Genomic DNA, 25,406 nt, shown 5'->3' on the forward strand with positions numbered 1-25,406 from the left:
ACGACAACAATGATAAGAGAAAATAACAAGGGAAGAGAATACGATACCACCAGCCAAGAAACGAGTCCCACCCGGAAGCCCGTGTCCTTCCAAGTAACTCCCAGTTACCCCCCACCCCGGGCATGATGTGCTGTGGTATGGAATACCTCCCTGGCTAGCCTGGGTCAGGCGCCCCGTCTCTGCTTCCTCACAGCTTCCCCTCCTCCCTGGCGGAGCATGAGCCTCATAAAGTCCTTGGTCAGGGTAAACATCACTTAGCAACAACCGAAAACATCGATATCACCAGCACTGTTCCCAGGCTGGAAGTCAAAACACAGCACTGCACCAGCTACCACAAAGGAGAAACATGACTGCCATTGCTGAACTCAGGACATTTGCTTTTTTTTTTTTTTTGCTTTTTTTTTTTGATTCCATTTAAAAATATGATCTAAGCTTCAAAAATATGATCTAAGCTTCAAAAATATGATCTAAGCTTCTAAGCTTCAAACATCATTTTCAATAGCTATTAGCTCCTGGTGTTAATTTCCCATGTGCTGTTATGGATGGTCCTTCTTGAAATTTAGATTAGAGTTGTGCAAGTGTTGAATAATGACTCCTCAGGGTAAACATTTGGTCTATTATTATGCATAGCACAGCCATCTTACTAATCAAAAATTGACTAAAAGTCATGACTAACCTTCTTTTGCATAATCATTAGTCACATTTCTAATATATAATATGATGTGACAGGGGTGCCAATATGGTGTTACAATGTGTCATAATAAGCACAACCTAAAACCCTTCCTGAATGGGTTTTACAACGAGTATCAAATGCATAATACCAGTGAGCTGATTTACAGAGACCTGAAGTGTCAAAAGTTGATAGATTTGGCCTGCTTACAGTTCAGCGCTCACCTCAGAATTTCTTGTAGGGATTTTTGTTGCTAACCTTATCCAAGTTAGTTACAGCAATTACACTTAGATCAGAGGGAGGAGGAACAGTGACCTCCAAAACTTGTGAGGGCTGTAAGAGTGTTACTCTGTTTGCACGCTGTTGTGGAGAATGGGGACAAGGCATGGCAACAGCAGGCTGTGAGAGCAACAGCACAGGTACTGACTCTGCTGGAGTGCAGGGACATTCACAGAGGTGGTGGCAGACACTGTCATGGAGGAGAGCCTTATGGGCTCAGTATTTGCTCATCACAGGCACCAGCTCACTCAGACCCATCCTTTTTCAGGGGAAAGAGAGAGAAAACACACCAGGTGGAGGACATAGGGGGCTCAGAATGACCCTGGGCACCAGGGTGATCGCCACGCAGCCAGGACAGGCACTGCACCTGCCCCTGGGGCTGCCGGGTCCTCTCCCATCTTCCCAGAACAGCAAGGGAGACTGCAGCATCTCCTCTCCCTACAGAGGCTGTACAAGGGAAGCCCTTATTTCTTGCCCATGTTTGAGCCATGAGTAAGCCCCTGGTTTTCTACTCTGGCCACCTGTAATAACATATGAGAGGATGTTTTTGGCCAGGCACCTCTAACAGATTTGTCATGGAGTCAAGCGGCTTTGCTTCTACCCTGTCAATGCTGATCAGTGAGGCTGTGACTCCAGAGGCCAGTTTTACCTTGCTAACTAATGTTTCCAGCTCTTTATAGACAGAGGACATGAAGTGTGTAAGTCTGTGTCTAAATCTGACAATGATTCCAAAATCCTTCTGTTTATGACACCAGAGGTAAGAAGGGAAATGGAACTGGGAGCTTTTCTTCTGCTTAGGGTGGAGAAATGGAGAGTTCTCAGTGTAGATCCAGTGGGCATACCATGACACCTCAGGAAGAGTTCCTTGGCTTCAGACAGTGAGTTCAGATACAAGAAATCACAGTAGGGACTGAGACAAGTTGCCAGCCCTATGCAGGGAAAGATACAATGACACCTAGTAATTTTCTGAAATGCTTTCTGTTAAGTATGATAGAGGCTAATATACTTCAACGTATTGTCATCTCCCAGTACAATATAATGCTGTGGAAACTGTAACCTCCCATACTTCACTGTCTGTTTTTCATCATTCCTCTCCTCAGTTCCTGTATGTGCCTGCTCTTTGTCACTGTTTTTCCTTTTTTTCCCTATTACTTATCTTCACTGTTCTCTATTCAGTTTCTTACCCAGGGCACCAGCATGCAGGAAACTCCTGAGTTTTTTTCATGCAGGAGACAGTTTTGGGTGATCTTTGTGAACTAGTCTTATGGCTGCCCAGCTGAGAGAGCATTGGTAAAGTGAGGAGGAGTGCCTGAGAAAGCATGCCAGATCAAGTAATAAAAGATTTTGCTGATACTGATGTTTGTATTACCAAGTTAGGTGTTTGAAAGTCTGACTTTAAAGTACTTGCAGGGAATGCATTCTTCCTTGAGCATGAGGGCATCGGTATACAGCATGCTGGCACATGAAAGTAGTTTTTTTCTTATCTTACTTGTATAAACAAGAGCACAGCTCATTGCTCCCTTCCTCTCAGCTGTGTTTCAGGCAGAATAGAATTTTACTTTCATACCCAGCTGCAAATCATTGGCCTTTGGCAGTACAGAGGATAAAATACAGCAAATACAGATAGTACAGCTGATATCCAAATCTGCACATCCAGCATCTGTAAAACAATCAAGCCATGACAGAAGAATGTGGGGATAAAGAAGGCAAGACTTCAGAGATAGTATGCATCAAATTCCACTGGAGCAAATACCTTTAAAAAATCTTACCTTAAATTCTCTTCCTCCAAATATATGATGTTTGTTTTGTGGTTTTGGTGGGGATTTTTTTGGCTGTATTTGTTATGCCTCTTTACAAATGCTGACATCTCTCTTGTGATGCCCCGCTTTTGCATTCAGTAGGCACTTTTATCTAAATAAAAGCTTCCCAGGATAATCCACCAGAAGAAAATCAGCACACATCTTATATCCTGATCAATTTCTCCTACTCTATAATGGGAGTGAGTTACAAGAACAAAACCAGGACCTTTTGGGATGTGTAGGGGGCTAGTTCTTGGGCACAGAAGAAGCTGTCAATTCCACATCTTGGCATGAGCTGGATTGTCTTTAATGTGGTGAAATCCAAACCGCAGATTGTTATCAGGGTGCTTGCTGCTTTTCCAGCTGCCTGTTTTCTCATGGTCGCTGTGTCCTCTGTGATTCCTCAACATCAGGGAAAGGCATTATCATATGTGTATCGTTCTTTTATATAACAGCATGTTTGTCCTGATGGTTGGGGAGTAGGATAAAGCAAATTCTTCAGGTGGCACTCTGATTTTCCAAAATGGCAGATCGTCCATGCCAAGATGCCTCATCAGCACAAGGAATGTCATCTCACCATATAGTGCTTAGCTCTCTGGAAAAAAAGAATGGAATTGAAAATGGGTAGTTGGCCAGGAGTCACACGTAGACATATCTCTGGGTAGTTTCTGACATTTTGAAAATATATCCAGTAAAAGTATAGGTTCTTTCTCAATCTATGCAAAGACAGAGGTATTTGAATGGTAATTCTTGTGTCTAATCACTTTTTTGTAGTTCCTGTAATCCAGGGAAGCATTCAGCCCTGTGCAACATTGTGGAATATAGCCTTCCATGTACATATAGCCTAAGACTGATAAACACAAGCACAGATCAGCTGAGGATGGAAATTATTCTCCAGTGTGGCATGTATTGCATTATTAAACACCTAGACCTTACCAATTATTAAAGACTGGTACAAATAGCATGCCTTTCCAAGTATTTTCATACGTTCATTCTGGCTTTTCCCGATTACATAAAAAGGCAATATCAATTTGGGGGAAAAAAAAAAAAAAAGTTTTAACTTTCTGTCCTAAAACCATTCAGATTCTAAAAAACTGGTAAGAAGACCTCACTTCTCTGCATAAATTAGCTGCCTGTTTCCCATTCCTTTCCTGCCAGAGCTTCAGTCTGTGGCCCTACCTAGGAGAATGAATATGCTTGGACAGGGGAGTCCAGCAGTATGTTTGTAATTATTAGTAAGCACATCATGTGTTTTCTAATTATTCATTTTATCAGATGGTTCATTTTAGGTTTAATAGGTCAGCCTATAGACAACATGTTTCAATGCAAAAGTTCAAGATATTTTATCTAAGAAAACAGCATAGTGGGAGTACCCAACACTAAAAGGTAAGGCTTTTAATATTCACAAGCATAACTTTTCATACTCCTTTCATTTATTTTTTCTTTTATGCAGAAGCAACACTGCTTTCCAACCTTTTTACCTCCTCTGTCCATTATTTGTTACAAGCAGTGCACATTGAAGTGCTAGGCACTTTTCTTTATTATAATTCTGAAGTACTTGAAGTTTGGAACATTATCCTCCTCTTGCTTCTCTCCCTCCTGTTTTCATTTCATCTCTCCATGTTGTTTGCGAGGATAGTCATGGTCCTGTGGTTTTCCTGTGCCTCTTGACTTGTGCCTCTTTTTCTCATCCATTTAAGCAGCTCTTCCTCCTTTATTTGGGGATTATCTGAAAATGCTCCAGTGAGAACTTGGAAGTGAAGCTTAGGAGAAGAAGCGGCCTAGTCCTTTACCCTTCAGATCAATAGAATTATTTAGTCCAATTTATCAGTTAGTATGGTTACCTCATTATCCCCTCCAGATTACCCCATCAATCCCCTTCCATTTCGAGTTTTATAATCTTTCCTCTGAATACAAAAATATTAGGGCTGAAAATGCAACAGGGTATTCCCAAGTGTGGTTTTTGGCATCAAGGTAGATAATATGACTAATAACTGGGCAACAAAGTAAACAGTTCCAGAAATCAAATGAAGAGTATTTTAGAGAAAGGTGATGGGAAATGCAAAAATGCTCTGATCCAAAATATGTTTGAGCTGATGGATCATACTAGTTGGAGAAAAAAAATGCTGACATACTGTATCTCATTTTCCTTTCTTTACTCTTGAGTGAGAGCTCTTTCTATCTTTGCTTTCTTTCAGAATTATTCTTCCACAATTTGAGCAAAAAAGTCTTGTATGATTCGATCCTGCAGTGAATTTACTGTGATAAATAAGTCTTCATTAAAGCACTTGGGAATGGAAAGCTAAGCCACAGCTGAGTAGGGATTTCCATCTATTTGGAGTTTCAGTGTTTGTTTGCTTCTCATTTTACTTATTTTTTACTTACATTTTTTAGTTTTTGCTTTTTCTACTTTACTGTAATCTGCTATTCTTGTGTCCATAAAACTTCTCTTCCCTGAAGTAGCCTCCATATTTAAATCATTGAATGATTACTCATTGTAAGATGGAGAGCCACTTCAGTCAGAAGTTGAACTCTCTACTGTCTTCGGAAATGTAATAACATAACTCCCTCTCCTCATCTTATGCTTCACTGATAAAGATCTCAATTTATTGTGTTTCATACTCTGCTCTTTACAACTCACACAGTCTTAATGTGGTGGTATCTCACTGATTAATGTCCTTGTGTAAAACCACCCAAGATTATGTATGCAGTTGCATACTTAGAAGCCTTCAGCAGTGTAAACAAGTGTAATAAGAATTTGTGACTACATTAATGTTATCAATATTGTCTAATCAGTTCTATCAGACGATAGAGAGCTGAAACATGAATGTTATACATGTAAACATGATGTGTTGCTGAACCTCTCTGCTGACCTTCTCAAATGTTATATCTTTTGTGAGCTTCAGAGACAGGCTGATTTACAAAAGGACACTGGAAAGCGTTTAGGCAACCATTTGCTGTAAACACCTAATTCTCAAGCTTTCAGTTCCTCAAGTGTTGATATATTGAGATAGTTATTAGTAACATTTATAAATGCATACAAAGACAACCAAATAGTAAATACTTATTAGCCAAAGAAAGCAAGCAATCAATAGGATTTTCCCCTTAATGACAGGGAGGAAAGACAGAAGAGTTTTCTGAAGGAAATTAATTTCTAAAATGTTTGGTAAACACAGTGACTTAACCAGCTTTGTAATCAGGGAGGGTATGTGTGGAATACGTACAGGTCAGCTGCATGTTCTCATCAATTTAAAATTCCTCTACGTTTATTTTATGGTACTTACTCCTTGATGATAGCTTTCAGATCCCAGCTGCCTTGGAAGAAAGCCTGTTCCTGGCCAACAAAAATATTTTCTTCTCTTTCCAGATTTTTAGCCTTTTTTAAAAAACACCATCACATTACTTAAAATAGAATGCATGACAGGTCATTTTTCACAACACTTAGGTTTGTTTCATTTTTTGACTGAATTCAACCTAAGAAACAATGTTCCTGTTGACCTAAAAAAGCACTTTTAAATTAAATGATAATTTGGTTAGAATAGTTGAAATTGATTTTCCATTACTTGTGTAATTTCTCTGTGCTGGAAATAGGACAAAATTACATACATTTACATAGTTTTCTAGAGTGAAGATTTCAAGTAGATGTTTCCTTTTCTGTTGACCTATAAAATAAATATTATCTGAGAAATCTTTTTAAGGTTTTCTGTATATCTTTCATAAGTAATCTGTTTTGGGATTTATGTAATTGATCTTCATAGATATCTGTCTGGGGAATACGAGAAATGAATTTACCTATTCATCTATGTGAACTCTTTCTGTCTAAACAGCCTGTGCAGAAAAAGTGTGCATGCATGCATGCCATAACTGAAACTGGCAATTTTCCTTTGATAAGACTTATATGAATAATATTTATAGGTTATATTCAAAATCAGTACCTTGTTGTGCTACTACATTTGGAGCAATTTGTTTGGGAGGGCTTAATGGAGAGAGTGTTGGAGGAAAAAGAAACAGATGTGCAGAGTAGTTTCATGGCTTCGATCAGTGACCTTAATGGAGAAGAAGAAACAGAATTTTGTTTCTCCCTGTTTACTTGTTGCCTCTGATTTTGGTAAAACCAAGCTAGTGTCAGCAACTTGCTTATTCTTTTGTTTTTGTTTCCCAAAATTCCTTAATTTTGGGAAGGTTCAATGCAGTTAATTATTATAAATACAATTAAAATAATTAGGCAGTTTATTCCAGCTACATTTTTCAAGGCATTTCAGTTAAGGTTTGGGATGTGCTGCAACCATGTGTGACAGCAGCACTGGTCTGAGCCAAGTGAGTCAGTAAGAGCAAAAAAGCAGAGATAGTGGAGTTGTGCAGCCTTCAGACAAGGTAAGCCTTGCACATGTGTTGGGAATCTGTGGCACAGTCTCACACCACCACCTTTGCTGCCAAGCCTTGCATCAGCTGCTGCTTGAATGCATCAAAATAACACTTTTTGTAGGGCCAAAATGTACTTGGCTTGTTCAGGGCCGACAGTGTGTGTTTAACTGTTTAAGAAATCCACATAACAAAAATATGGTCTGTTTAGTTGTGTCATTAGGAAATAAAGCCCCTGTTCGCACAGCCACTATCTGGGGATGCTCTGCGCCAGCAAGAGGATGTGCTTTGCATCCCATTCCCTTGCTGCCACCACCTGGTTCTGCACTGTCGCACCTCTGCACCAAGGCCAGATAGAAACCCTCTCTTTTTATTTTCCTCTGGAGCCAGGCATTTGCTGTATCTAACTCAGAATCCCTATGACAGTGCCAAATGTCATTCTCTGATAAATTTATACTAATCAGCATTGAGAGGGGGAGATAGAAATCAATGCACCTTTCAGCTTTGATAACAGAGAGGCTTTAGATAAAAAATAATTAAATGCCCAGAGCCCTAGAGACTAGAGACCTGACTATGTCTGTAAGTTAATTCTGTGAATTAGTCTTCCTAGAGCATCTTATTAGGGATGGATAGAATTATTCACAAGTACCACACCAAACTCCTCACAGCATACAAACTAAAATTCACTGAAAAGTACCTACTAATTTTCATTAATCAGCTTCAGTAGAGAAGACAGGGGTTTGAATTTTGCAGTCATCCCAGTTCATATCCACCTACTTACAGTATTTCACATGAAAGAAAACTGTACCTTTAGTTCTTTTAAAATGTTATGTAGTGACAAAATTTTTGCTTTGTGTGATGTCTAGGTGAGTAAATTCTGAGATTAGTTGCTCATTTTCATTTGCTGTAAATCTCTTTTTCTGTCCCATTAAGAATACTGAAAAGATTTCCTGTCCCACCATGCAATGCACTGTTATTGGTATTAGAATTTAATTTATAAATATGTACATTAGAAATGTGTAAATGATTCAGCTGCTTAATTAATCAAGTCCTCAGACTATGTAGCTGAGAATTAAAAAAAAAAAAGCCACATTTAAACACTTAGATTTGGGTTTAACTGGCATTCTGAATGGCAGAATACAGACTGAACTGCAATTAACCGGCTATAATGGGCATAGTTTAAATTTATTTCTTGGTTTTGCCAAAGTGAAAAGAAAGAAAAGCTCATATCATAGTCCTTTAATCATCTATCCACTGTATATATTAACATTTGAGTATACAAATTGCTTATAAACATGGTTGCACCTAATGATTTGAAAAATAAATCATGCATGTGTAATTCACCTAGTGTGACTGAGAATCAGCAGAGGGTCATATTGAAATAAGAAAGCTTATTACTTATTGCTAATTCTTATATTCTTAAAATGCTCATTTTTCTTGCATGCTTGTTAGACATTTTCTCCTAATTGAAAGCTGCATTTATCTTCCTCTGTATTGTTAAGAAATAAGGTTCGGATATTGTCTTGCTTTACAAGTTCATATATCCTTCCCTTGCTGCATTTAACCCATCGAACACCTTATGATGTGTATGTTGTTGCATTACCTGTAAGTTTCTTTTAATAGAGAAAAGTGTGCATAGCTAACTCTCCAGTTGTAAAAGTGTACTGTAAACCAGCAGCTGTTAAATCTTTCAATGTGGAAAGGGTGAAGGCATATGAAGAACAGGGACATTATTTTAATTAAAAGAAAATAATGCAGGTCACATGGGAAACTGTTTATCATGCTGTCAGTGCAATCCAGTGAGCTCAGAGTGTTTGTGACAGTGGCTCTGTTAGGGAGCTGGGCAGCAGCAGGGAAGCTCACAGTCCTGTTATTAAAAAATATGCTATTTATTTTGGACACCAATAACATTCTGATGTTACAATAGATTTTTGAAAGACATTTTCTGTCTTTTAATATAGTAATGTGAATAGTATGGCCCTTGCAGAATATATTATATATTGAATATGTTCTCAGGGACTTGCTACTGTAATGAAGTGGGATGAATGAAATGTGGTTATAGTTGACATCTCACTGGATCTATGTTATTCTAAAAGAAAATATATGAATGTTTTGCTGAAGAATTATGCTGTGCTTTTCTCTTGACAGATGAGTGCATTTAAATTTTGAGATGCTTGAAAATATATTTTAAATCCCCAAGTGGCTCTCCCCAAGTACACATATGCTTTTATAAGAATAACAGTTGTAATGTATTGTATGGCCCATGTTTTACCTTAAATAGACACTATGGGAATATTTAAAACCAATTTTGTGTGAGGTATGTCTTGTCTAAACTTAAAACCCTACTTCAATTCTGCAGTGAAAGCATTATGATCTCTGTAGTGTATGTACTTATAACTATGGAGACTATTCATAATGAATAGCTACCTACACTGCAAGAGGAGCAGAACTGTAGATTGAAACAGTGCTGTGAGGAAGTGACACATTTTGGGATGGGCAATTGCTTTGGGTGATGGTTGCATGGAGTGTGGCTGTCTGCTGGCACAGGGAGTGAAGGGGAAAAGTTCCAGCCTAGACTGATTGGAAGGAAATCAGGTCAGCACTGTGAGATTGCTCTGGGATGAGACCCAAAGCACAGAGGGAAATTCACCTCAGAAAGGCAACCCTCGTCTCAACCACCCATAGGTATCTCTCTGCACTCATACAGGATGCTGCTCAGTGCTATTGCACATTACAGCTCAGTGCTGGCACAGAATAATAGAAAGTGATTTCAGGATGTGCCTGAATAGAGGGAAATAGCATGTTCAATAATTTTCTTGTCTGGGTGAATGTAAACAATGGATTCATTTTTGTAACAAGTGCAAGATGAGGGAAACATTATGTATCACTTGTAGTTCACCTTGTAGGATATCGATTACAATACCTTGTTTTCAGTTGGTTTAATTCAGATTTAAATTTTCATGCTAAGTTAGGGGAAAAATACAATGGTTTAGTTATGTGTAGGATTTTATAATAGCTGTTTAACTATGAAGGGCTTGTTTTGTCATCTTTTGGAAAAATGACTTGATAATCACTGACTTGAAAAACTCATCCACATCTGACCAAGTTTAATGATTGTACAGAGATCTCAGTATTCCCCTGATCACTTGTTAACATCTGGTAGCTCATTATTTCTGCAGAAACTGACCTTATTTGAGATGCCGTGTAAAGCATAAAGAGGTAAACAAAAACTTTGTGAAAGCCAGAGTAGAAGCCCATGAAATGCAGCAAGAACAATCAGAATGCAGAGTGCAGACTGATGGGGAAATATGTTTTGATAGAAGCCTTTTGGAAGGCAGAACTGTTTTTAAAAGTACGGTACTTTGGTGAAACTGCAGGAAGAACTGGAGGAAAGCAGCTAATGCAAATTGGCATTTGCACACTTATCATGGCCAGTGGTATTACTCTTGCAAGAAGTAATCAAGACCTGAATTTACAGTAATTCTTTTGGCATTCAACAATAAATTTTATTTTCCTTACATTAAAGTAGGAAAAAAACACTGAAACATATCTTGAAGTTCTAAAACTAAGAAATGCTCAAATTCCAACCTATTTTCTTAGAAAGTAATTCTTTAAAGTAAGAGTTTTCATAGGAAATGTAACAAAGGCAAAAGAAGACAGTTCTTCAAGGCAAAATACATTACATTATCAAATCTGCTACATTGCAGTGTGGAAGAAATGCAAGCGCATTGGTTAAAGTAAGTATCTGTCTTGTTCAGTGTCTTGTTCAGTGTTTTGTGCTCAATTTCTTGGATGAGATCTCTTGTTATAGTCCTAAATGGAAAAAAATGTTTTCTCACGAAGTATTTCTTATTCATTACTGATGAAAAGGCTTTGTCATTAAGTAAAATATATTTTTTTTTGGTCAACTGCTCACAAGGGAACAGGTGTAATAATATTTCTGGGTTTAAACGTTTAAAAAAATCGTTAATCATAAGGCGTGGTAGTAACAGTAAGTCCTTGCAGAACTTTCCAGGCAGTCAATGGTACCTACTACAGCAAAGAAACAGCCATAAAAATCATGTTCTGGTAGCTCTGTGCTTTTTAAGTGTAATTTTTACCAGTGTGAGTGTGCTGTTTGAGCCTTTTAACTAAAAGCCACATTAATTTCAGTAGTCTGATGACATGCGCCCCAGGGCTAGAGTGTAATGATAGTCTGCAAAGATTTTTGTTGTTTCCTTCTCCCTTACACACACACACACCCCCACACCCAAATTCTGGAAAGCATGTATTTGTATTTTTGCATGGTTACATCTTATTTCAGTAGTGCACTACAGCACATGCATTGTCTTTACTTTTTATTCCCGTAAATCTCTGGAGATTTGTTTTCCCCACAATTCCTTATCTCTCTTGTTATCTCCCACTGTTATATTGTTCTGTCAATCCTAAAATGGTGTAAAAACTATTATCTGTCAATGCAGATATAAATGAAGTTTCCTTACATGCAAAATGTCATTACAGTACTAGGAAGCATTTCCAAAGTTTGGGATTTTGTATACAAAATGAGAGAAATGAGAAGGGGAGACAGAGCGCTGTCTCTATGGCAACACTATGGTGTGTCTAGTTCAGCTGTTTTCTTCTTTATGATTTTATAGATAGCTGGGATTGATCCAGTGAAGTTTAATATTGTCGGAAATAGAAGAATTCTAATACTGCAGTCTGATCAGAAATAGTAATGGATAAAGGACAATCTGATATAAAAAAAAAAATCCAAACATATATAAGGAAAACGTCAGGTGCGACTTTTGATAATGTGAAGACAAATAAATACATAAGTCATAAGTCTGTCTGGAGTATGAAACAATCCTGAGTGATCCAGCTTTGCATTTGGCTAGTATTTAAACTCTATTTTGGGTCAGCAAAGTCCCTGTGGTATATGTTTCTTTCCTGCTTTGTATCATTCCTCTACACTGTTGATGCACCGTCTTAAAGACCACCATCTCCCCTAAACCACAAGGTGATCCCTGTTCGTAGGACTTGACTTGAAGTACTTCAAAAGGTTGATAGAAGTGGCAGTAAACTCCTGAGAGCTGTGTGCAGGAGGAATTTATGTTGAATGGGCAGTTTATGCATTAAAGCTAATCAAACCACTTTTGTTAAAAGGCTTTGATTTCAAACTGAAAGCTTTCACATAAAACTTGGACCCAAACAGTAAATTTATGGTTTCACACTGAAAACAGAAAATCTTCCTAGTGGTTTTAGATTTTTAAAATAAAAATTCTAAATTTTAACAAAAAAGCAGAAATATTTGTTTCACCAAAGCCAAAAGATCTAACTGAAGTAAATCTCAGAGAAAACATTGTAAAAATCCACACAAAATAATTTGAACTTTTACCAGTTTTTATAATTCATCTAGATTTGAGATTGGGTATGATTGAGCTCAAAATGCATGTATATGTTTGGATAATTGTCCTGGGTTCAGCAGTAGCAGTCATGTTTCTCCTCCTTGGTAGCTGGTGCAGTGCAGTGTTTTGACTTTAGGCCTGGGAACAGAGCTGATAACAAGGATGTTTTGGTTTGGCCAAGGACTTTGTGAGCCTCATGCTCTGCCAGGGAGGAGGGGAAGCCAGGAGGAAGCGGAGACAGGACACCTGACCCAAACTGACCAAAGAGGTATTCCATACCACAGCACGTCATGCCCAGGATGTAACTGGGAGTTAGCCGGAAGGGCTGGGAGTCTGCAGGGTTGGAGGAGGTATCGGTCGGGGCTTGGTTGGGCTGAGGGGGGGCAAGTTATCTGTCGGCTGGTGCTGAGGTGTTGTATTCTCTTCCCTTGTTATTTCCTTTATCATTATTATCATTGGTGGTAGCAGTAGTGATTTGTGTTATACCTTAGTTACTAAACTGTTCTTATCTCAACCCGTGGGAGTTGCATTCTTTTCAATTCTCCTCTCCATCCCTCCGAGAGAAGGGGGAGGGCAAGAAAGGGGGGGGGGGAAGTGAGCGAACGAATTACCTGACTGGGTTTAAACCACAACAATAATTAATATAAGAAACAAGCTTTAATTGTATGAATTTTAATTCTATTAACATCTTTGGAACATTACAAGAATGACTAAACCCAGCACCATACACTGCCCTTGCAACTTGGTTAGTCTCTTTTAGTAGCTCTGTGAGCTCCATTTAAGAGTAAAAAGAACAGAGTATCTTATTTTCACAGAAAACAGGACTAGAGATAGCTGCAAATTTCTACCTCTCCTAGCATGACGTCACATGCTATTGTAAAGTACCACGTTCACCCAAGTCTTTGCATTTATAGCTACACACATTCATTAAGTGTTGACTGAGAAACACTAATCACAAGACTACATCATGCTTATAAAAAAAAATGGTGTCTTAAGTGTTATATGTATTACTGAGACTTAGGGAAACTTCATTGTTTGACAGATGGAATGACACACGCCTTAAGAAAAAAAAGGTAAGGGAGAACATCTGTGTTTGTTGGAAAAGGAAAAAAAATTGTATCGATTTTTTTTTTGTCAGAGCAAGCACATATGGCGGTCCCACTTTCACTTATCTTTTGCTTTCTTTTCTCTCTATTTCAAATTCAAATGTCACTAGGCAAGGACAGAAGTTGGGTATTACAGCATAGAAAAGGTTTAACTAAGAACAGTCACTGCTAGAACTTGATACTAATTGTTCATGGAAATTAATGGCCATCCAATTAAATCAAACTTACTCATCCCATTCTACCCTTGCTTTTGTTTTCTTTACATGTTCCTCTCATTGGCAGTTACTGTTTTATGATTATTTCTTAACCATCTGTGGTCTTTCCTGGAGCCAAAATCATTTCCCTTTATAATTTCATGAGTAATCACGTATGCTTTTTTTCATGCAATTATATGTGTCTAGTTACTAATCCTAACTCCTCATTCTTGTGTAAGTACTCACCAAGTAATGGGAATGATTTGCCATTTAAGTTAGTAGCGAACAGAAATCTATACGCAAACTTTCAAACTCCTCCAACTGTTATCTTCTTGCATTGTTATGAATGAAATGGTAATTAAACATTTACTCTAGTTCACATCTCCAGACACCAAAAGGCATGTGTAGGTTAGATGGGTATAGATGCTGAATGAAATAGTATGTGTATCATTTTAACAAAGATGGTGAGGGGTTGGACATTGTCAGTGACAAAACAGGACCAAGGGAATGTAAAATGCAATTCTGAGTTTTTGCTACTCATTAAATAAATGATTTTGCAATGCCTGACAATACTGTTTTAAAATCATTGAAAGGGATTTAAAGAAGTATGTACATTTTGCAGCTATTTCAATAAATAGCCTCATAAGCAATTTGTGTTAAAAATAAATATTTGCTGTAATCTAATATTGAGAATAAATTGATAGCAAAGCAGGTTTCATTGCTAAAGCAGTCTGATAAGTAAGTCTATGCTGTTTATCTGATATTGTTAATGGGAAAGAAAAAGATCAGAAAGCTGGCTGGTATTTTTCTTATGCTGGGTCTAAGAACTGATTTTTCATCACTGTTTCCCAGGAAAAAGAGAGCATGGTCAGCGTTTTGTAGGTGAAGAGGTGATACAAAGCAACAGTGCTTTTACAACATCCCATAGTATTTCCTTTGTAAAGACAGCTGTAGTTACTCTGCGCAATTTGTAGCCTCAATTTTCCTAGGAACTGAAGAAGAGAGTTTCCTGGATTATGTACAGTTAGAGTCTTTTGGCTTTGTAGTCAGCCTGGCCCTGGTAAAACACAGCGATGTCATATATTGCAAAAGGATTCCTGAAACATGATTTGAATGTAAGTGCACAGTAAGTGATCTAAGAAGTGACAAAGTTATTCTAAACAGAAGCAAATGTCACCAGCACCATGTGGGATAACCACACCTAACTGGTTTGTGACAATCTGCACAGAACATGTACACAAGAAACCGCAATTCTAGCTTGAGACATCCCAGATTTAACTTTTTACACTTTTTTTTTTTTTTTTTTGGTGAGGAAAGCCTGTTCATGTTTGTTAATTGTATCATTAGGGTGTACCTACTCTGAAGGTATTAAATCAAACAGCTGGTATAGTAATGAAAAATACATTATTATTATCTAAAGTAGCAATCCAGGTATGTTTAGATGACAATTTGAAAACGTCTGAAAGATGTGCTGCCCAAAGTCCCTTCCTTTTGTAATGCTTTTTAAAAATACACAGATTAATATGATTTTAGAGCAGCATTTGTTCTGATCTGTGGTTTTTATGTCAGTGGCAATAACATAATTGCTTAGTGCTGTATGCAATTATATATCCATCTCTTACCTGGTTATAGGCAACATTCTCATTTTAAGTTTCTTATGCAGGCCTTTTTGTAGTCCAAAAGGTTAGCACATAAAAATTATTTGTGGCTTGGTCTGCTCTTTCATTGTGAAATAAATAGCTAAACTCTTACTATCCCCTCCTCTGAGGTGCTCAGAGACAAAAACATCTTTGCATTAAAGTGCTTTTCAGCTTTTCATATGGATGTCAGAAAAATTTCATTGACTCAGTGTTCATTTTATTGCAGTTTTGTTTTCCTCAGCTCTTTTGGAGCATGCACATGTTTAAATTATTCATTAGGTTAAATGCTTACCCACCCTGCATTTAAGCAGAACTTAAACAGGATTCTCCCCTTCCTCTGTGCAACTCTGAAATTCTGTTTCCATGTTCAAGTGTTGATACATGTGGACAAAACTTTGTTGTTCATGTAATGGTCCTAATTCTTTTGCATCATTTCCTAAATAGTATACTTAATAATACAGCATCTAAATATGCCATCAAATTAGTTCTGTTAGTTGTAGACTTCTATGAGAGTAGTATTTTAGATTTAATTTTAGATGTTAATTTTCTTCTTTTTTCTTTGAAACTAGTAAACTTTTCAGGGTGTTATGATTTTAAAGTTTTTTTGATAAAACAGATGTTGTGTAGGTGCTGCTGGTAGGCAGAAGGTGCAGAGTTGGAAGTTCAGGGGTGTGAAATGTGTTTCCATGCTTATAACTGTTTGTATCAATAGCAAAAGGGTTTACAGATGAATAAATAGTGTTCATCCTGGGAAGTGTATATGAGATGCAGTGTAAGCCTCTCAGAAAGGATGATGTCACTTTTGCTGACTAGAGGTATAACAGGCATTAATTTACCATTTCCCTAAAATATGCAGTTTTCATGGTCTATGAGTTAAACTCTCTGCTTAAAATAATAGCGTTTTCACATTCTCAGTGCCGCCTAGAACTGACACTAAACCTCAAACAGGCATCAGACTTAGATGGGCTTCTCTTGCGTGTTGACTTTTTTCTTCCTATTTGAAATGGCTACTTAGTTTAGCCTTAGCACAAGCGAGATCAGATCCTGGCATATTCAAAGGAACCTGGTATCCAGACTCTAAAAATGGGCTTAGGATGTGATTACACCTTAATATAGCTCTATGAAGAAACCTGAAGAATTACATGCTATTTCAAACTACCATGTACCCCGTAGAGTTATTAAATCCATGAAATCAATTAGATTTTTTTTCCCCAGCATAAAATGTAGAAGAATAACTGATGCAGAATTTTATTTCAAAGAACCATCGTAACGATCAGTATTTTACCCTCTCCTGTCAAATACGCTCACTTAATGACAACATTATTTTGTACCTACCGCCAAAGTCAGAACGTGGATAACTGTGAAGCAGTTCCATTCAGCTCTGTCCTTACATAATAGGCTTTAAGCATGGGTGAGGCAAATGTCTGTCTTACACAAATGTAGTACACACAGCATCCAGGAAGTAAAATTCACATTGATTCCAAAACTCTATAAATAGTCTAATTTGTTGAACTAGCTCCTGTCATAGAGACAAAGAGTACATGCTCAGGCTGCCTTTTTCTACTTCTTTTATACTAATCAAATATTAAATCAAAAGTAACCTAAAAGTTTTACATCCTGAAAATATTATTTTCAATATTTCTATCCACCTTCCTTGTGTGAGCTCCATTACCTTGTATGGGGATATCGATAAAACACAACACTATTGGTTCAACACTCAAAACCACATCTTGCAGCAGGTTGAGGTTTCTGTTGGCTTGTCAAAGGCTTTCTTAACCACCCACCCCAGCAGTGATAGCAACTAGATTGTCCCTTAGGGGAAAAGCATGTAAAGCAAAACCTTGTTTGTGTTCTTTCAGCTTTAAAAAAAAACCAAAACACCACAGAAACATATACATATAAAACCAGAAACAAACGCAACCAACCAACAATAACCCTTGGGAAAAAAAAGAGCATTTCCTTGTGCTGCTCAGTATGTGTCATCCCTACAGCTGGAGATCCAAATCATGCTAAGATAAAGAACATACATAGAATAAAAATAAAGAAAATGGAAAACATTAGAGTGCAGGACACTATCTGGTACTTTCCTCACCCTGTACTATGTGACAGGAATTGTGAGCAAGGTGGATCAGGCTCACAGTGGAAAAGTACTGTCTGCTTCAGCTAATGAAAGCAGGATTCCCTAGGCCTGTGGGGCTCTCAAGCTTGTCACCTAGAACTTACCTGATGTTTAGGATTTGATCTGCAACTCCTATTTGCCATTGTTTTTGTGCATGTATATGTGAAAGGGAATGGAACATGTTGGTCTCACAGCAAAGTCACATCAGTTGGAAACTTTAGGCTTTTCCTGTGGGCATTACCAAACATGCTCAACCTGTCACAGAAGAACACTCTCTTAAAATTTAAGAGCCTTAAAATGATAATATATACTTATATTGAAAGCAGAGATAGAGATGATGATCTACATTCCTGTTTCATCAGGTGTGTTGACAATACAGAAATGAAAAAGGTCAGGTTTAGGATGCACTTGAGTATCACTAGATTCCTTCAGAATATCCATAGGCAAATCTTAGGACACTTGAGCCTGATGTGTTGTTGAGGTATGCCGGGAAGGATTTAGGTTCCTGCCAGCTTCATAAATTGTTGCTCGTGTGGAGAATGGAAACATCTGAAATCTGTCACTTCATTAAAAACCCTAGTAAATAAAACCCACCAAAGATCATTTAAGATTGTAAAAGACCAATCAGTGCCTGCCCCTATGCCCAGGTAGTATTTACTAACTGTGCCTTAGATCAGCCCATTTCTCCTCCTTAATTACAGCAGCTCAAGAAGGACTCTGAATGTTGGGTAACATTACACATCTGTGGTTCAAATTATTCATACTGCTTGCAGGTACCACATAAAGTAGCAAGTATAACAAATACATTTTATGATAATATATAAATACTTCATTATTGTCTGAACAAGAGTCGAAGAAAAAAGAGAAAAAACATGCCTTCATTCGTCTTCTATTCCTTCACGTTTCTGTTAAACAGCTACAGGATGAAATACAGTAAAACGGTCATAAAACTACCTATTTTTCTTAAAGAAGGAGCAGAAGATAGGTAATTTTTTTTCAGAGTGCTCTGAAATTGGAAAATGATGCAAGCTGCAGATCTCCTGATATAATTTAACACATGCAAAGACTTGCAGGCAAAGCACATCTCCTGAAGTGTTCCTTTGCACAGTTTCAATATTGATAGAGTTTAATTTAACTACTCAAGTATTTTTTATTCATATGAATAACACAATTAATATTTACTTTCCTAACAAAGTACTCAAAGCTTTAATTATATGTGCCTACCACAAGAATAACAGGTGACAAAAGTTTTCCATTCCTATGTGTCTAAAGTGATTGCCAACCCTCTGCTTTTAAATGGTATGACTGTATCTGCCTCTTGTTTTTCCTGAACACATGTGCACAGAGCAGTGAGTGTCGTGTCACACAATACATACCAACTCAGTAGTATCAGCTCAGGTGCTGGATGCAGTAGTGAGCAGCTCCACACGGCCTTTGCTTTTCCCCTGCAAGAGCTGACCCGCGACTTTATTCTGCATCTGCAATGTCCATATTAGACATATTCTTAATCTAAAGATCATGTATGCAAACACATTTCTTACTGTTTTGATTTCTGCTGTGTATTGCTTCAAGTACAAAATTCCTATAGGGCATTCTTAGAAACCCATGTAATGCAGTAAATCCTTTAGTTAATTGAAGTCAGCTGGCAGGGTTTTTAAGACTAATCACTGCTACGTACTTGACAAATATATCAGGATACTGTACTCACAGATTGAAGTTGATACCATCATTCATTATTTATTACTTTACATTAGGTAAGTTGTTCAATTGAACAAAAAAAAAAAGAGTCATTGAGTCCTTAGCATCTCTTTCTGGGAAAGGGAGGATTAATGTCATCTCTTTTAGAAGCTGTTCTACTTGGAGTCCTTAATTTAAGGACTTTACGCAGTTAGAAACACTGGAACAGAAGTGGCCAGAACATTTCACCCATTAGCAAATGCCTGCTTCTTCATTTGACTCTTGAGGATGAGCTAGAAACACTAATTTTTAGACATCTTACATTTAAAACTGTGATAACTACTCAAAATAACGATCTCTGGGCTGTTCAGTTTTCTAATATGCTGAGAATGCTAAGAACTGGGTGGCATGGTTTAGTGTGAGGTGTCCCTGCCCATGGCAGGGGGGTTGGAACTAGATGATCTTAAGGTCCTTTCCAACCCTAACTATTCTATGATTCTAACTAGGAAAAATAGACCAATGAAATGCTACATTTTTACAGGGACTCAAGCATTTGGATGCTCAAAAGGCAGTGTGTTTTAGCATAAAACACAAAAAGAACCAGGCTTCAATTTGACTCTGTATTGGCTCGAGTCCTGTAACTGAAGAAAACCTGTGTTGACACCAGCCAGACCAGTATTTGGAAGAGCAGATTTGCCAAAATCACATTTTAAATACTTCTGCATTTGTTGTTGCTCACCAGAAGGGTGCCATGAAGTGGTCCAGCTTTTCATCTGTGAACAGGAACTTCCAGTTCAGGCCTGATTTTATTTTTCATCTGCACAGGAATGTGATAGCTGCTCGTCAGCATTGCAGAGCACTTCATGATTCAGCATGATTTGATTTCTTCCTAAGAGAACAGCTGACAAAGGCTGGATGAATAGGGGCTCTTTCACATACATTGGTAGAAACCTACAGGAGATTTGGATGAACTCTCTAGGGCTGGCAGTGGCCATTAATCTCTCAGCTGAGCACCAAAACTCTGTTAATGAGTGCTTTCTTGCAAAAATACGCAAGTAACACTTCCAAGCACTTTTGGCATCAGAATTTCTATTCTCTTTTGGGGGTAAAAAGTATTCCAGCAATCAAACCCTCACAGTATTTCTCAGCTATTTTACTTATTTTATTATTGTTATTATTATTATTATATGACTAAGACATAAGCTGCTGCAGCTCTTTATTGCTACATCTCTCTCACCCATTAAACTGTAAATCTCCTTGAACAATGTCAGAGCTGTTTCTCAGATGATACTTGGAGACTGAAACTAGACAGGGCCAAACAGCTGTCTCCCCCCACCCTGTTTCTCCATCTCTACGTACCAAACAGCATTGTGCCAGTGTTCAGCATTTCCCAGTCTGAAGTACCAGTTTCATTTCCATCTAGCAGCAAACAAATTCATGTCTTGCTATGGCAAATTTGCAGGAGAGCTGCTCCCTCTGCTGAGTTTTCTGTCGATCGTCACCGGCACCTGATGTCCTTCCTCACCATGCTTGGCCCCAGTCCAGACTGGAACGTGGGTCTGTCTGCTGAAGACCTCTGTACCAAGGACTGTGGCTGGGTTCAGAAAGTCGTTCAGGATTTAATACCCTGGGATGCTGGTACAGACAGTGGCATTAGCTATGAGGTATTTGTAATATATTAAATACATAAAGTTTATCTTAATCGGTGAAGAATTAGTGCTATTTGATCCATGGTAATGCCATACATACCTTTATACTACTCTTGTAAAAATTTTGTTCATAATGAATTAAAAGTCATTTAGACAGATGCTACAACTACTGTCGGTTGTTGTGTCTGAATTCCCTGAGCATTATTATTAATGGATAATATTACATTCACCTAGGATATTATTACATTCATCTACTTAATAAATGGATGACTTAGTCTGCTCAAAACTAAGTATCAAGGTGTCCAAACCCTTTGATACACATCTGTGTGCCACCAGCAGCCATTATCGCCTTTTCTACTGTTTCAACTCCAATGCCAACTATTCTGTTTTGCACAGAAAACTTAACTGTTCCTTACAGTGTTTGAAACTCTGAGATTCTCATCACTACAAGGCTCTAAAAATCATACATTTTCTCTGTCTCCATCACTTTCTCAGTCCTAAAGATTCACATCATCATCAGGTAAAGTCCTGGTTTTGACCAAATGAGTTATGTCACATTCATGAACTGGTTAGGTCTCCATAGGTTCCAAGCATGCCTACACTGTGAGTCTACAGAGAGTACAGAAAGTTGATGGTAGACAAGAAGAGGCACAGCCTCAAACACCACACATACTCACTTTTCAGGTAACAGAAGATAGCTGATTTTTTTCTTTCAGACCTGGTCTCTTTAGAACCTAAGGAATTTCTCCAGTTATAATACAACTCTGGAGGCATACTGGATATATATTTTTTATTAATGTAGTTGTGTTTAACCACACAACAAGACTCACATCTTATTGTGAACCCAGCTTCAGGGTTGAACCCCAAAGTGTTAGAGAAGTGCTTCCTGACAAAATAAAAATTCCAACGAAAAATCCAACACCTTACCATTAAGTACAACTGCACTGAGTTCATCTTAGATTGGAATTTCTCAATTTCACATTCTGAAGAAGTTTTAATTTCTGCAGATGAATTGTATTATTAATTATTTGTTTCTTTTTAACTATTTTTTCTTTTTGACTGCAGTCTCCGAACAAACCTACAGTGCCTCAAGAAAAGATCAGACCACTTACAAGTTTAGATCATCCCCAAAGTCCATTTTATGACCCGGAAGGAGGCTCCATCAAGCTGGTAGCCAGAGTTGTCATTGAGAGAATTGCACGCAAGGTATAATGCACATATATAACATTCTTAAGCAAACAAAACACCCTACTTCGTACACAAGAAATACCAATCCTACCCCCCCCCCCCCCCAAATCTACCCTCTTTAACCTACACCAAACAAAGATTATGGCAGAAAAGAACTAAATCTTTCTTAATGTATTATTTCTCCTGCTTGTGGTAATAACTGCATCTGCTTATCTGGGGATTCGTTTTAAGTATGCATAAGCATGAGAAGAGAAGAAAGTGCTGCAGATGCGATAGGGCCTCACAGTACACTGGGTTAATCCCCCTCGCTGCATACATGTATAAGTTTCCTGTAACACAATTAATTCCTTTGCAGGGGGAGCAGTGCAATATTGTACCTGATAACATCGACGATATTGTGGCAGATCTAGCACCAGAAGAAAAAGAAGAAGGTACATTTTAAATTAGTTTGTGCTGTACTAATTTACATTTTGTTCCATTTTCTACTGTCATTTTTAGATAAAGTACAAAACTGACTTAGGAGCAAAAGCCTTATTCAGTGCCAAAAAGTGATTTTGGTTTTCATCTTTTCTGGTATTTACAATTAGCCTTCTCATGCAGTAAAGGAAACTGCATGCATTCCTGGAAGATGACAGTAACAATGGAAGTGATAAAAGAGAGAAGCCTTTTGGGATTTGAATTTATTTTTTTTTAAATGAAAGTTGGCAATTAGTCTTGGAGGGTGGGGGGCTAAAATGGAGAAGATAGAATGCAGGAGGAAAGACTGTATCCTACTAGCATCTAAAGTAATCACCAGTCAGGTAAAGAGAGCCAAATGGAAGACTACTTTTAACATTCACTGCCTTTTCTTACTTTTCAGATGATACCCCTGAGACCTGCATATATTCAAACTGGTCCCCATGGTCAGCTTGCAGCTCTTCTACTTGTGAAAAGGGCAAGAGGATGAGGCAGAGAATGCTTAAAGCTCAGCTGGACCTCAGTGTGCCCTGCCCAGATACCCAAGATTTTCAGCCATGCATGGGTCCAGGCTGCAGTGATGAAGGTAATAAAGAGGAAAGAGTGGAGAACCTCTTGTAGGGTTTGCTCTTCCCTTAAAGTTCTTAAAGCTACTGGCTGCTGCAGTGTGACTTGAGCTATAGCAAAGAGGACTAATTGCTAAATAATACAAACTGGATTCATCTTGGTGCACAAAGCACACAGAAATAAAAAGGAAAGGAGCAAAGTAAGCAATCAAGGAAGCACAGTATGTGAGAGGCAGCATAAAAGTGACATTGCACACAAATAGGCAGCTACAGAATTATCAGCAATTCTGTTAATATTAGCTATTGAAATGGTTCTCTGTGTTTTAGATGCTTCCACTTGCATGATGTCTGACTGGATTACATGGTCCCCCTGTAGTGTTTCCTGTGGAATGGGAACGCGATCTAGAGAGAGATATGTAAAACAATTCCCTGAAGATGGCTCTATGTGTAAAGTGCCTACTGAAGAAACTGAGAAATGTATTGTAAATGAGGAATGTTGTAAGTATTTTATTTGGCTTTGTAAAACCCAGCCAATAGCAGGAGTACTGCCCAAACCATGGTTTTATATAAGCTCTACTAGTGAATGATTTTGTCTGTCCATTTTAAATAGCCCCTAGCAGCTGCCTTGTCACTGAATGGGGAGAGTGGGATGAATGCAGTGCTAGCTGTGGCACAGGGATGAAGAGACGACACAGAATGATCAAGATGACTCCTGCTGATGGATCCATGTGCAAGGCAGAAACTACAGAGGCAGAGAAATGCATGATGCCTGAATGCCGTAAGTGTCCATGAGTTTCTCTTCTCTGCTATAAAGACAGGCATAATTTCTGACATGTTCCTCCATCACACAGATAATATACCTAAACAAGAAGCAATGCTGCTTTTTCTTGTTCTTCTTAAAATTAGCTCCCCTAAGGAATGCGCATTACCAGTTTCACCAGCAGGATGAGAATGTTGAGAAAAAATATTCAGTAGTATCCTATTACTGTATTACCCAGACAGCAATGTGCATATTAGCAAACCATACCTAAGCAACTCTGATTTATGGAATATGAGGTATATTTAATCATAAGGCTATAATAAAACAGTGCGCTCTCCTTTTAGCTCATGAACAGTTCAGAAATTGAAGTGCTCCTTTCATGTGGTCAGCCAATCTCATTCTTACTGTGACTACTGAACTAAATGATCTTAAGGTCCTTTCCAACCCTTAGTATTCTATGATTCTATCATTCATATTGTTTAAATGGCAAGAAATGTTAAGATTTTCATGAAAGACAACGAATTAAAATTTAAAAGATTTTTGGTAGACAAAATGTGGAATTATCACATTTTAGACTATATCAACTCGAGTTTCAGTCAGTCCACTTTAACAATCCAGATTTTTTATAGGAGTCATGACTGAAACATACCTTCTTAAACTATTTATTTCCCAGGAGCACTGGGATTCTGCAGATATAAATAGGCTATAAAGACAGCAAAGAAAAGGTATTAAAATGAGGCAAAGCTTTCAATTTAATATAGTGTTTTCTGAGCATCTCTAGCAACATCATTCAGATTATGATTCATTTTGTCCAAATGTATACAAAGTATAATTGGTTGATGACAGATAAAGCCGTACATTTTCCACCTGTATTATTTTCAAAATAATGCAGTAGCTTCATAATTTATGTACAATAAAAATTCATTACCTTTTTGTTTTCATATCAGATACCATCCCCTGTCTACTCTCGCCTTGGTCTGAATGGAGTGACTGCAGTGTAACATGTGGGAAGGGCATGCGAACCCGTCAAAGGATGCTGAAATCTGCTGCTGAGCTGGGAGACTGCAATGAGGAGCTAGAACAAGCAGAAAAGTGCATGCTGCCCGAATGCCGTAAGTGTGGGAAACTCTCTGGAGAGAGAAGTTTAATTATGAATGGCAAAGTCTATGGGTCAAAACTCTATCACCAGTTTTTAGCATCACCTCTTAGGCAGGATAGCAACTATGGATTTTTTTTTCTTTTTATTATTAGCATTATTATTATTATTAGTGCGGATTTTCATTTACTGAATATGACCATCATTTCAGCTTGCCTTACTGAACCTTATGCTGATGACCAATATTGCTTTCGGCATACTGTTTCTGCATATTTAACACACTACAAACTTCAGGCAACAGTCTGTGCCCTTCCTAGTAGTAAATAAGTCAGAATTATAAAACCTCTCTTTTACTCAAAAGCAGTGTGTGTTCTAGGAAGGAAGGAAAGAAGAATTAAAAACATCTCTGTGGTTCTTTTAGCTCACGCAAAGAGCACAAAAGAGGCTCGCTCCATCTTTGA

General features: G+C 37.9%; 1 protein-coding gene across 1 annotated transcript in view; it reads left to right on the forward strand.

Annotated features, from left to right (window-relative positions):
* Window positions 1-25,406, forward strand: part of SPON1 (spondin 1) — a 195,429-nt gene that overhangs the window by 164,950 nt on the left and 5,073 nt on the right. Inside the window, exons 8-14 of the mRNA XM_061462830.1 lie at window positions 20,693-20,894; window positions 21,945-22,085; window positions 22,423-22,498; window positions 22,927-23,109; window positions 23,417-23,587; window positions 23,700-23,867; window positions 24,797-24,961. Coding sequence (XP_061318814.1) covers window positions 20,693-20,894; window positions 21,945-22,085; window positions 22,423-22,498; window positions 22,927-23,109; window positions 23,417-23,587; window positions 23,700-23,867; window positions 24,797-24,961 — 1,106 coding nt within the window. The remainder of the gene's footprint in view (window positions 1-20,692; window positions 20,895-21,944; window positions 22,086-22,422; window positions 22,499-22,926; window positions 23,110-23,416; window positions 23,588-23,699; window positions 23,868-24,796; window positions 24,962-25,406) is intronic.

Source organism: Pezoporus flaviventris, unplaced genomic scaffold, assembly GCF_033815535.1.
Source record: "Pezoporus flaviventris isolate CSIRO_AGI_PZ_B2104156 unplaced genomic scaffold, CSIRO_AGI_Pfla_v1 ptg000036l, whole genome shotgun sequence".
NCBI lineage: Eukaryota > Metazoa > Chordata > Aves > Psittaciformes > Psittacidae > Pezoporus > Pezoporus flaviventris.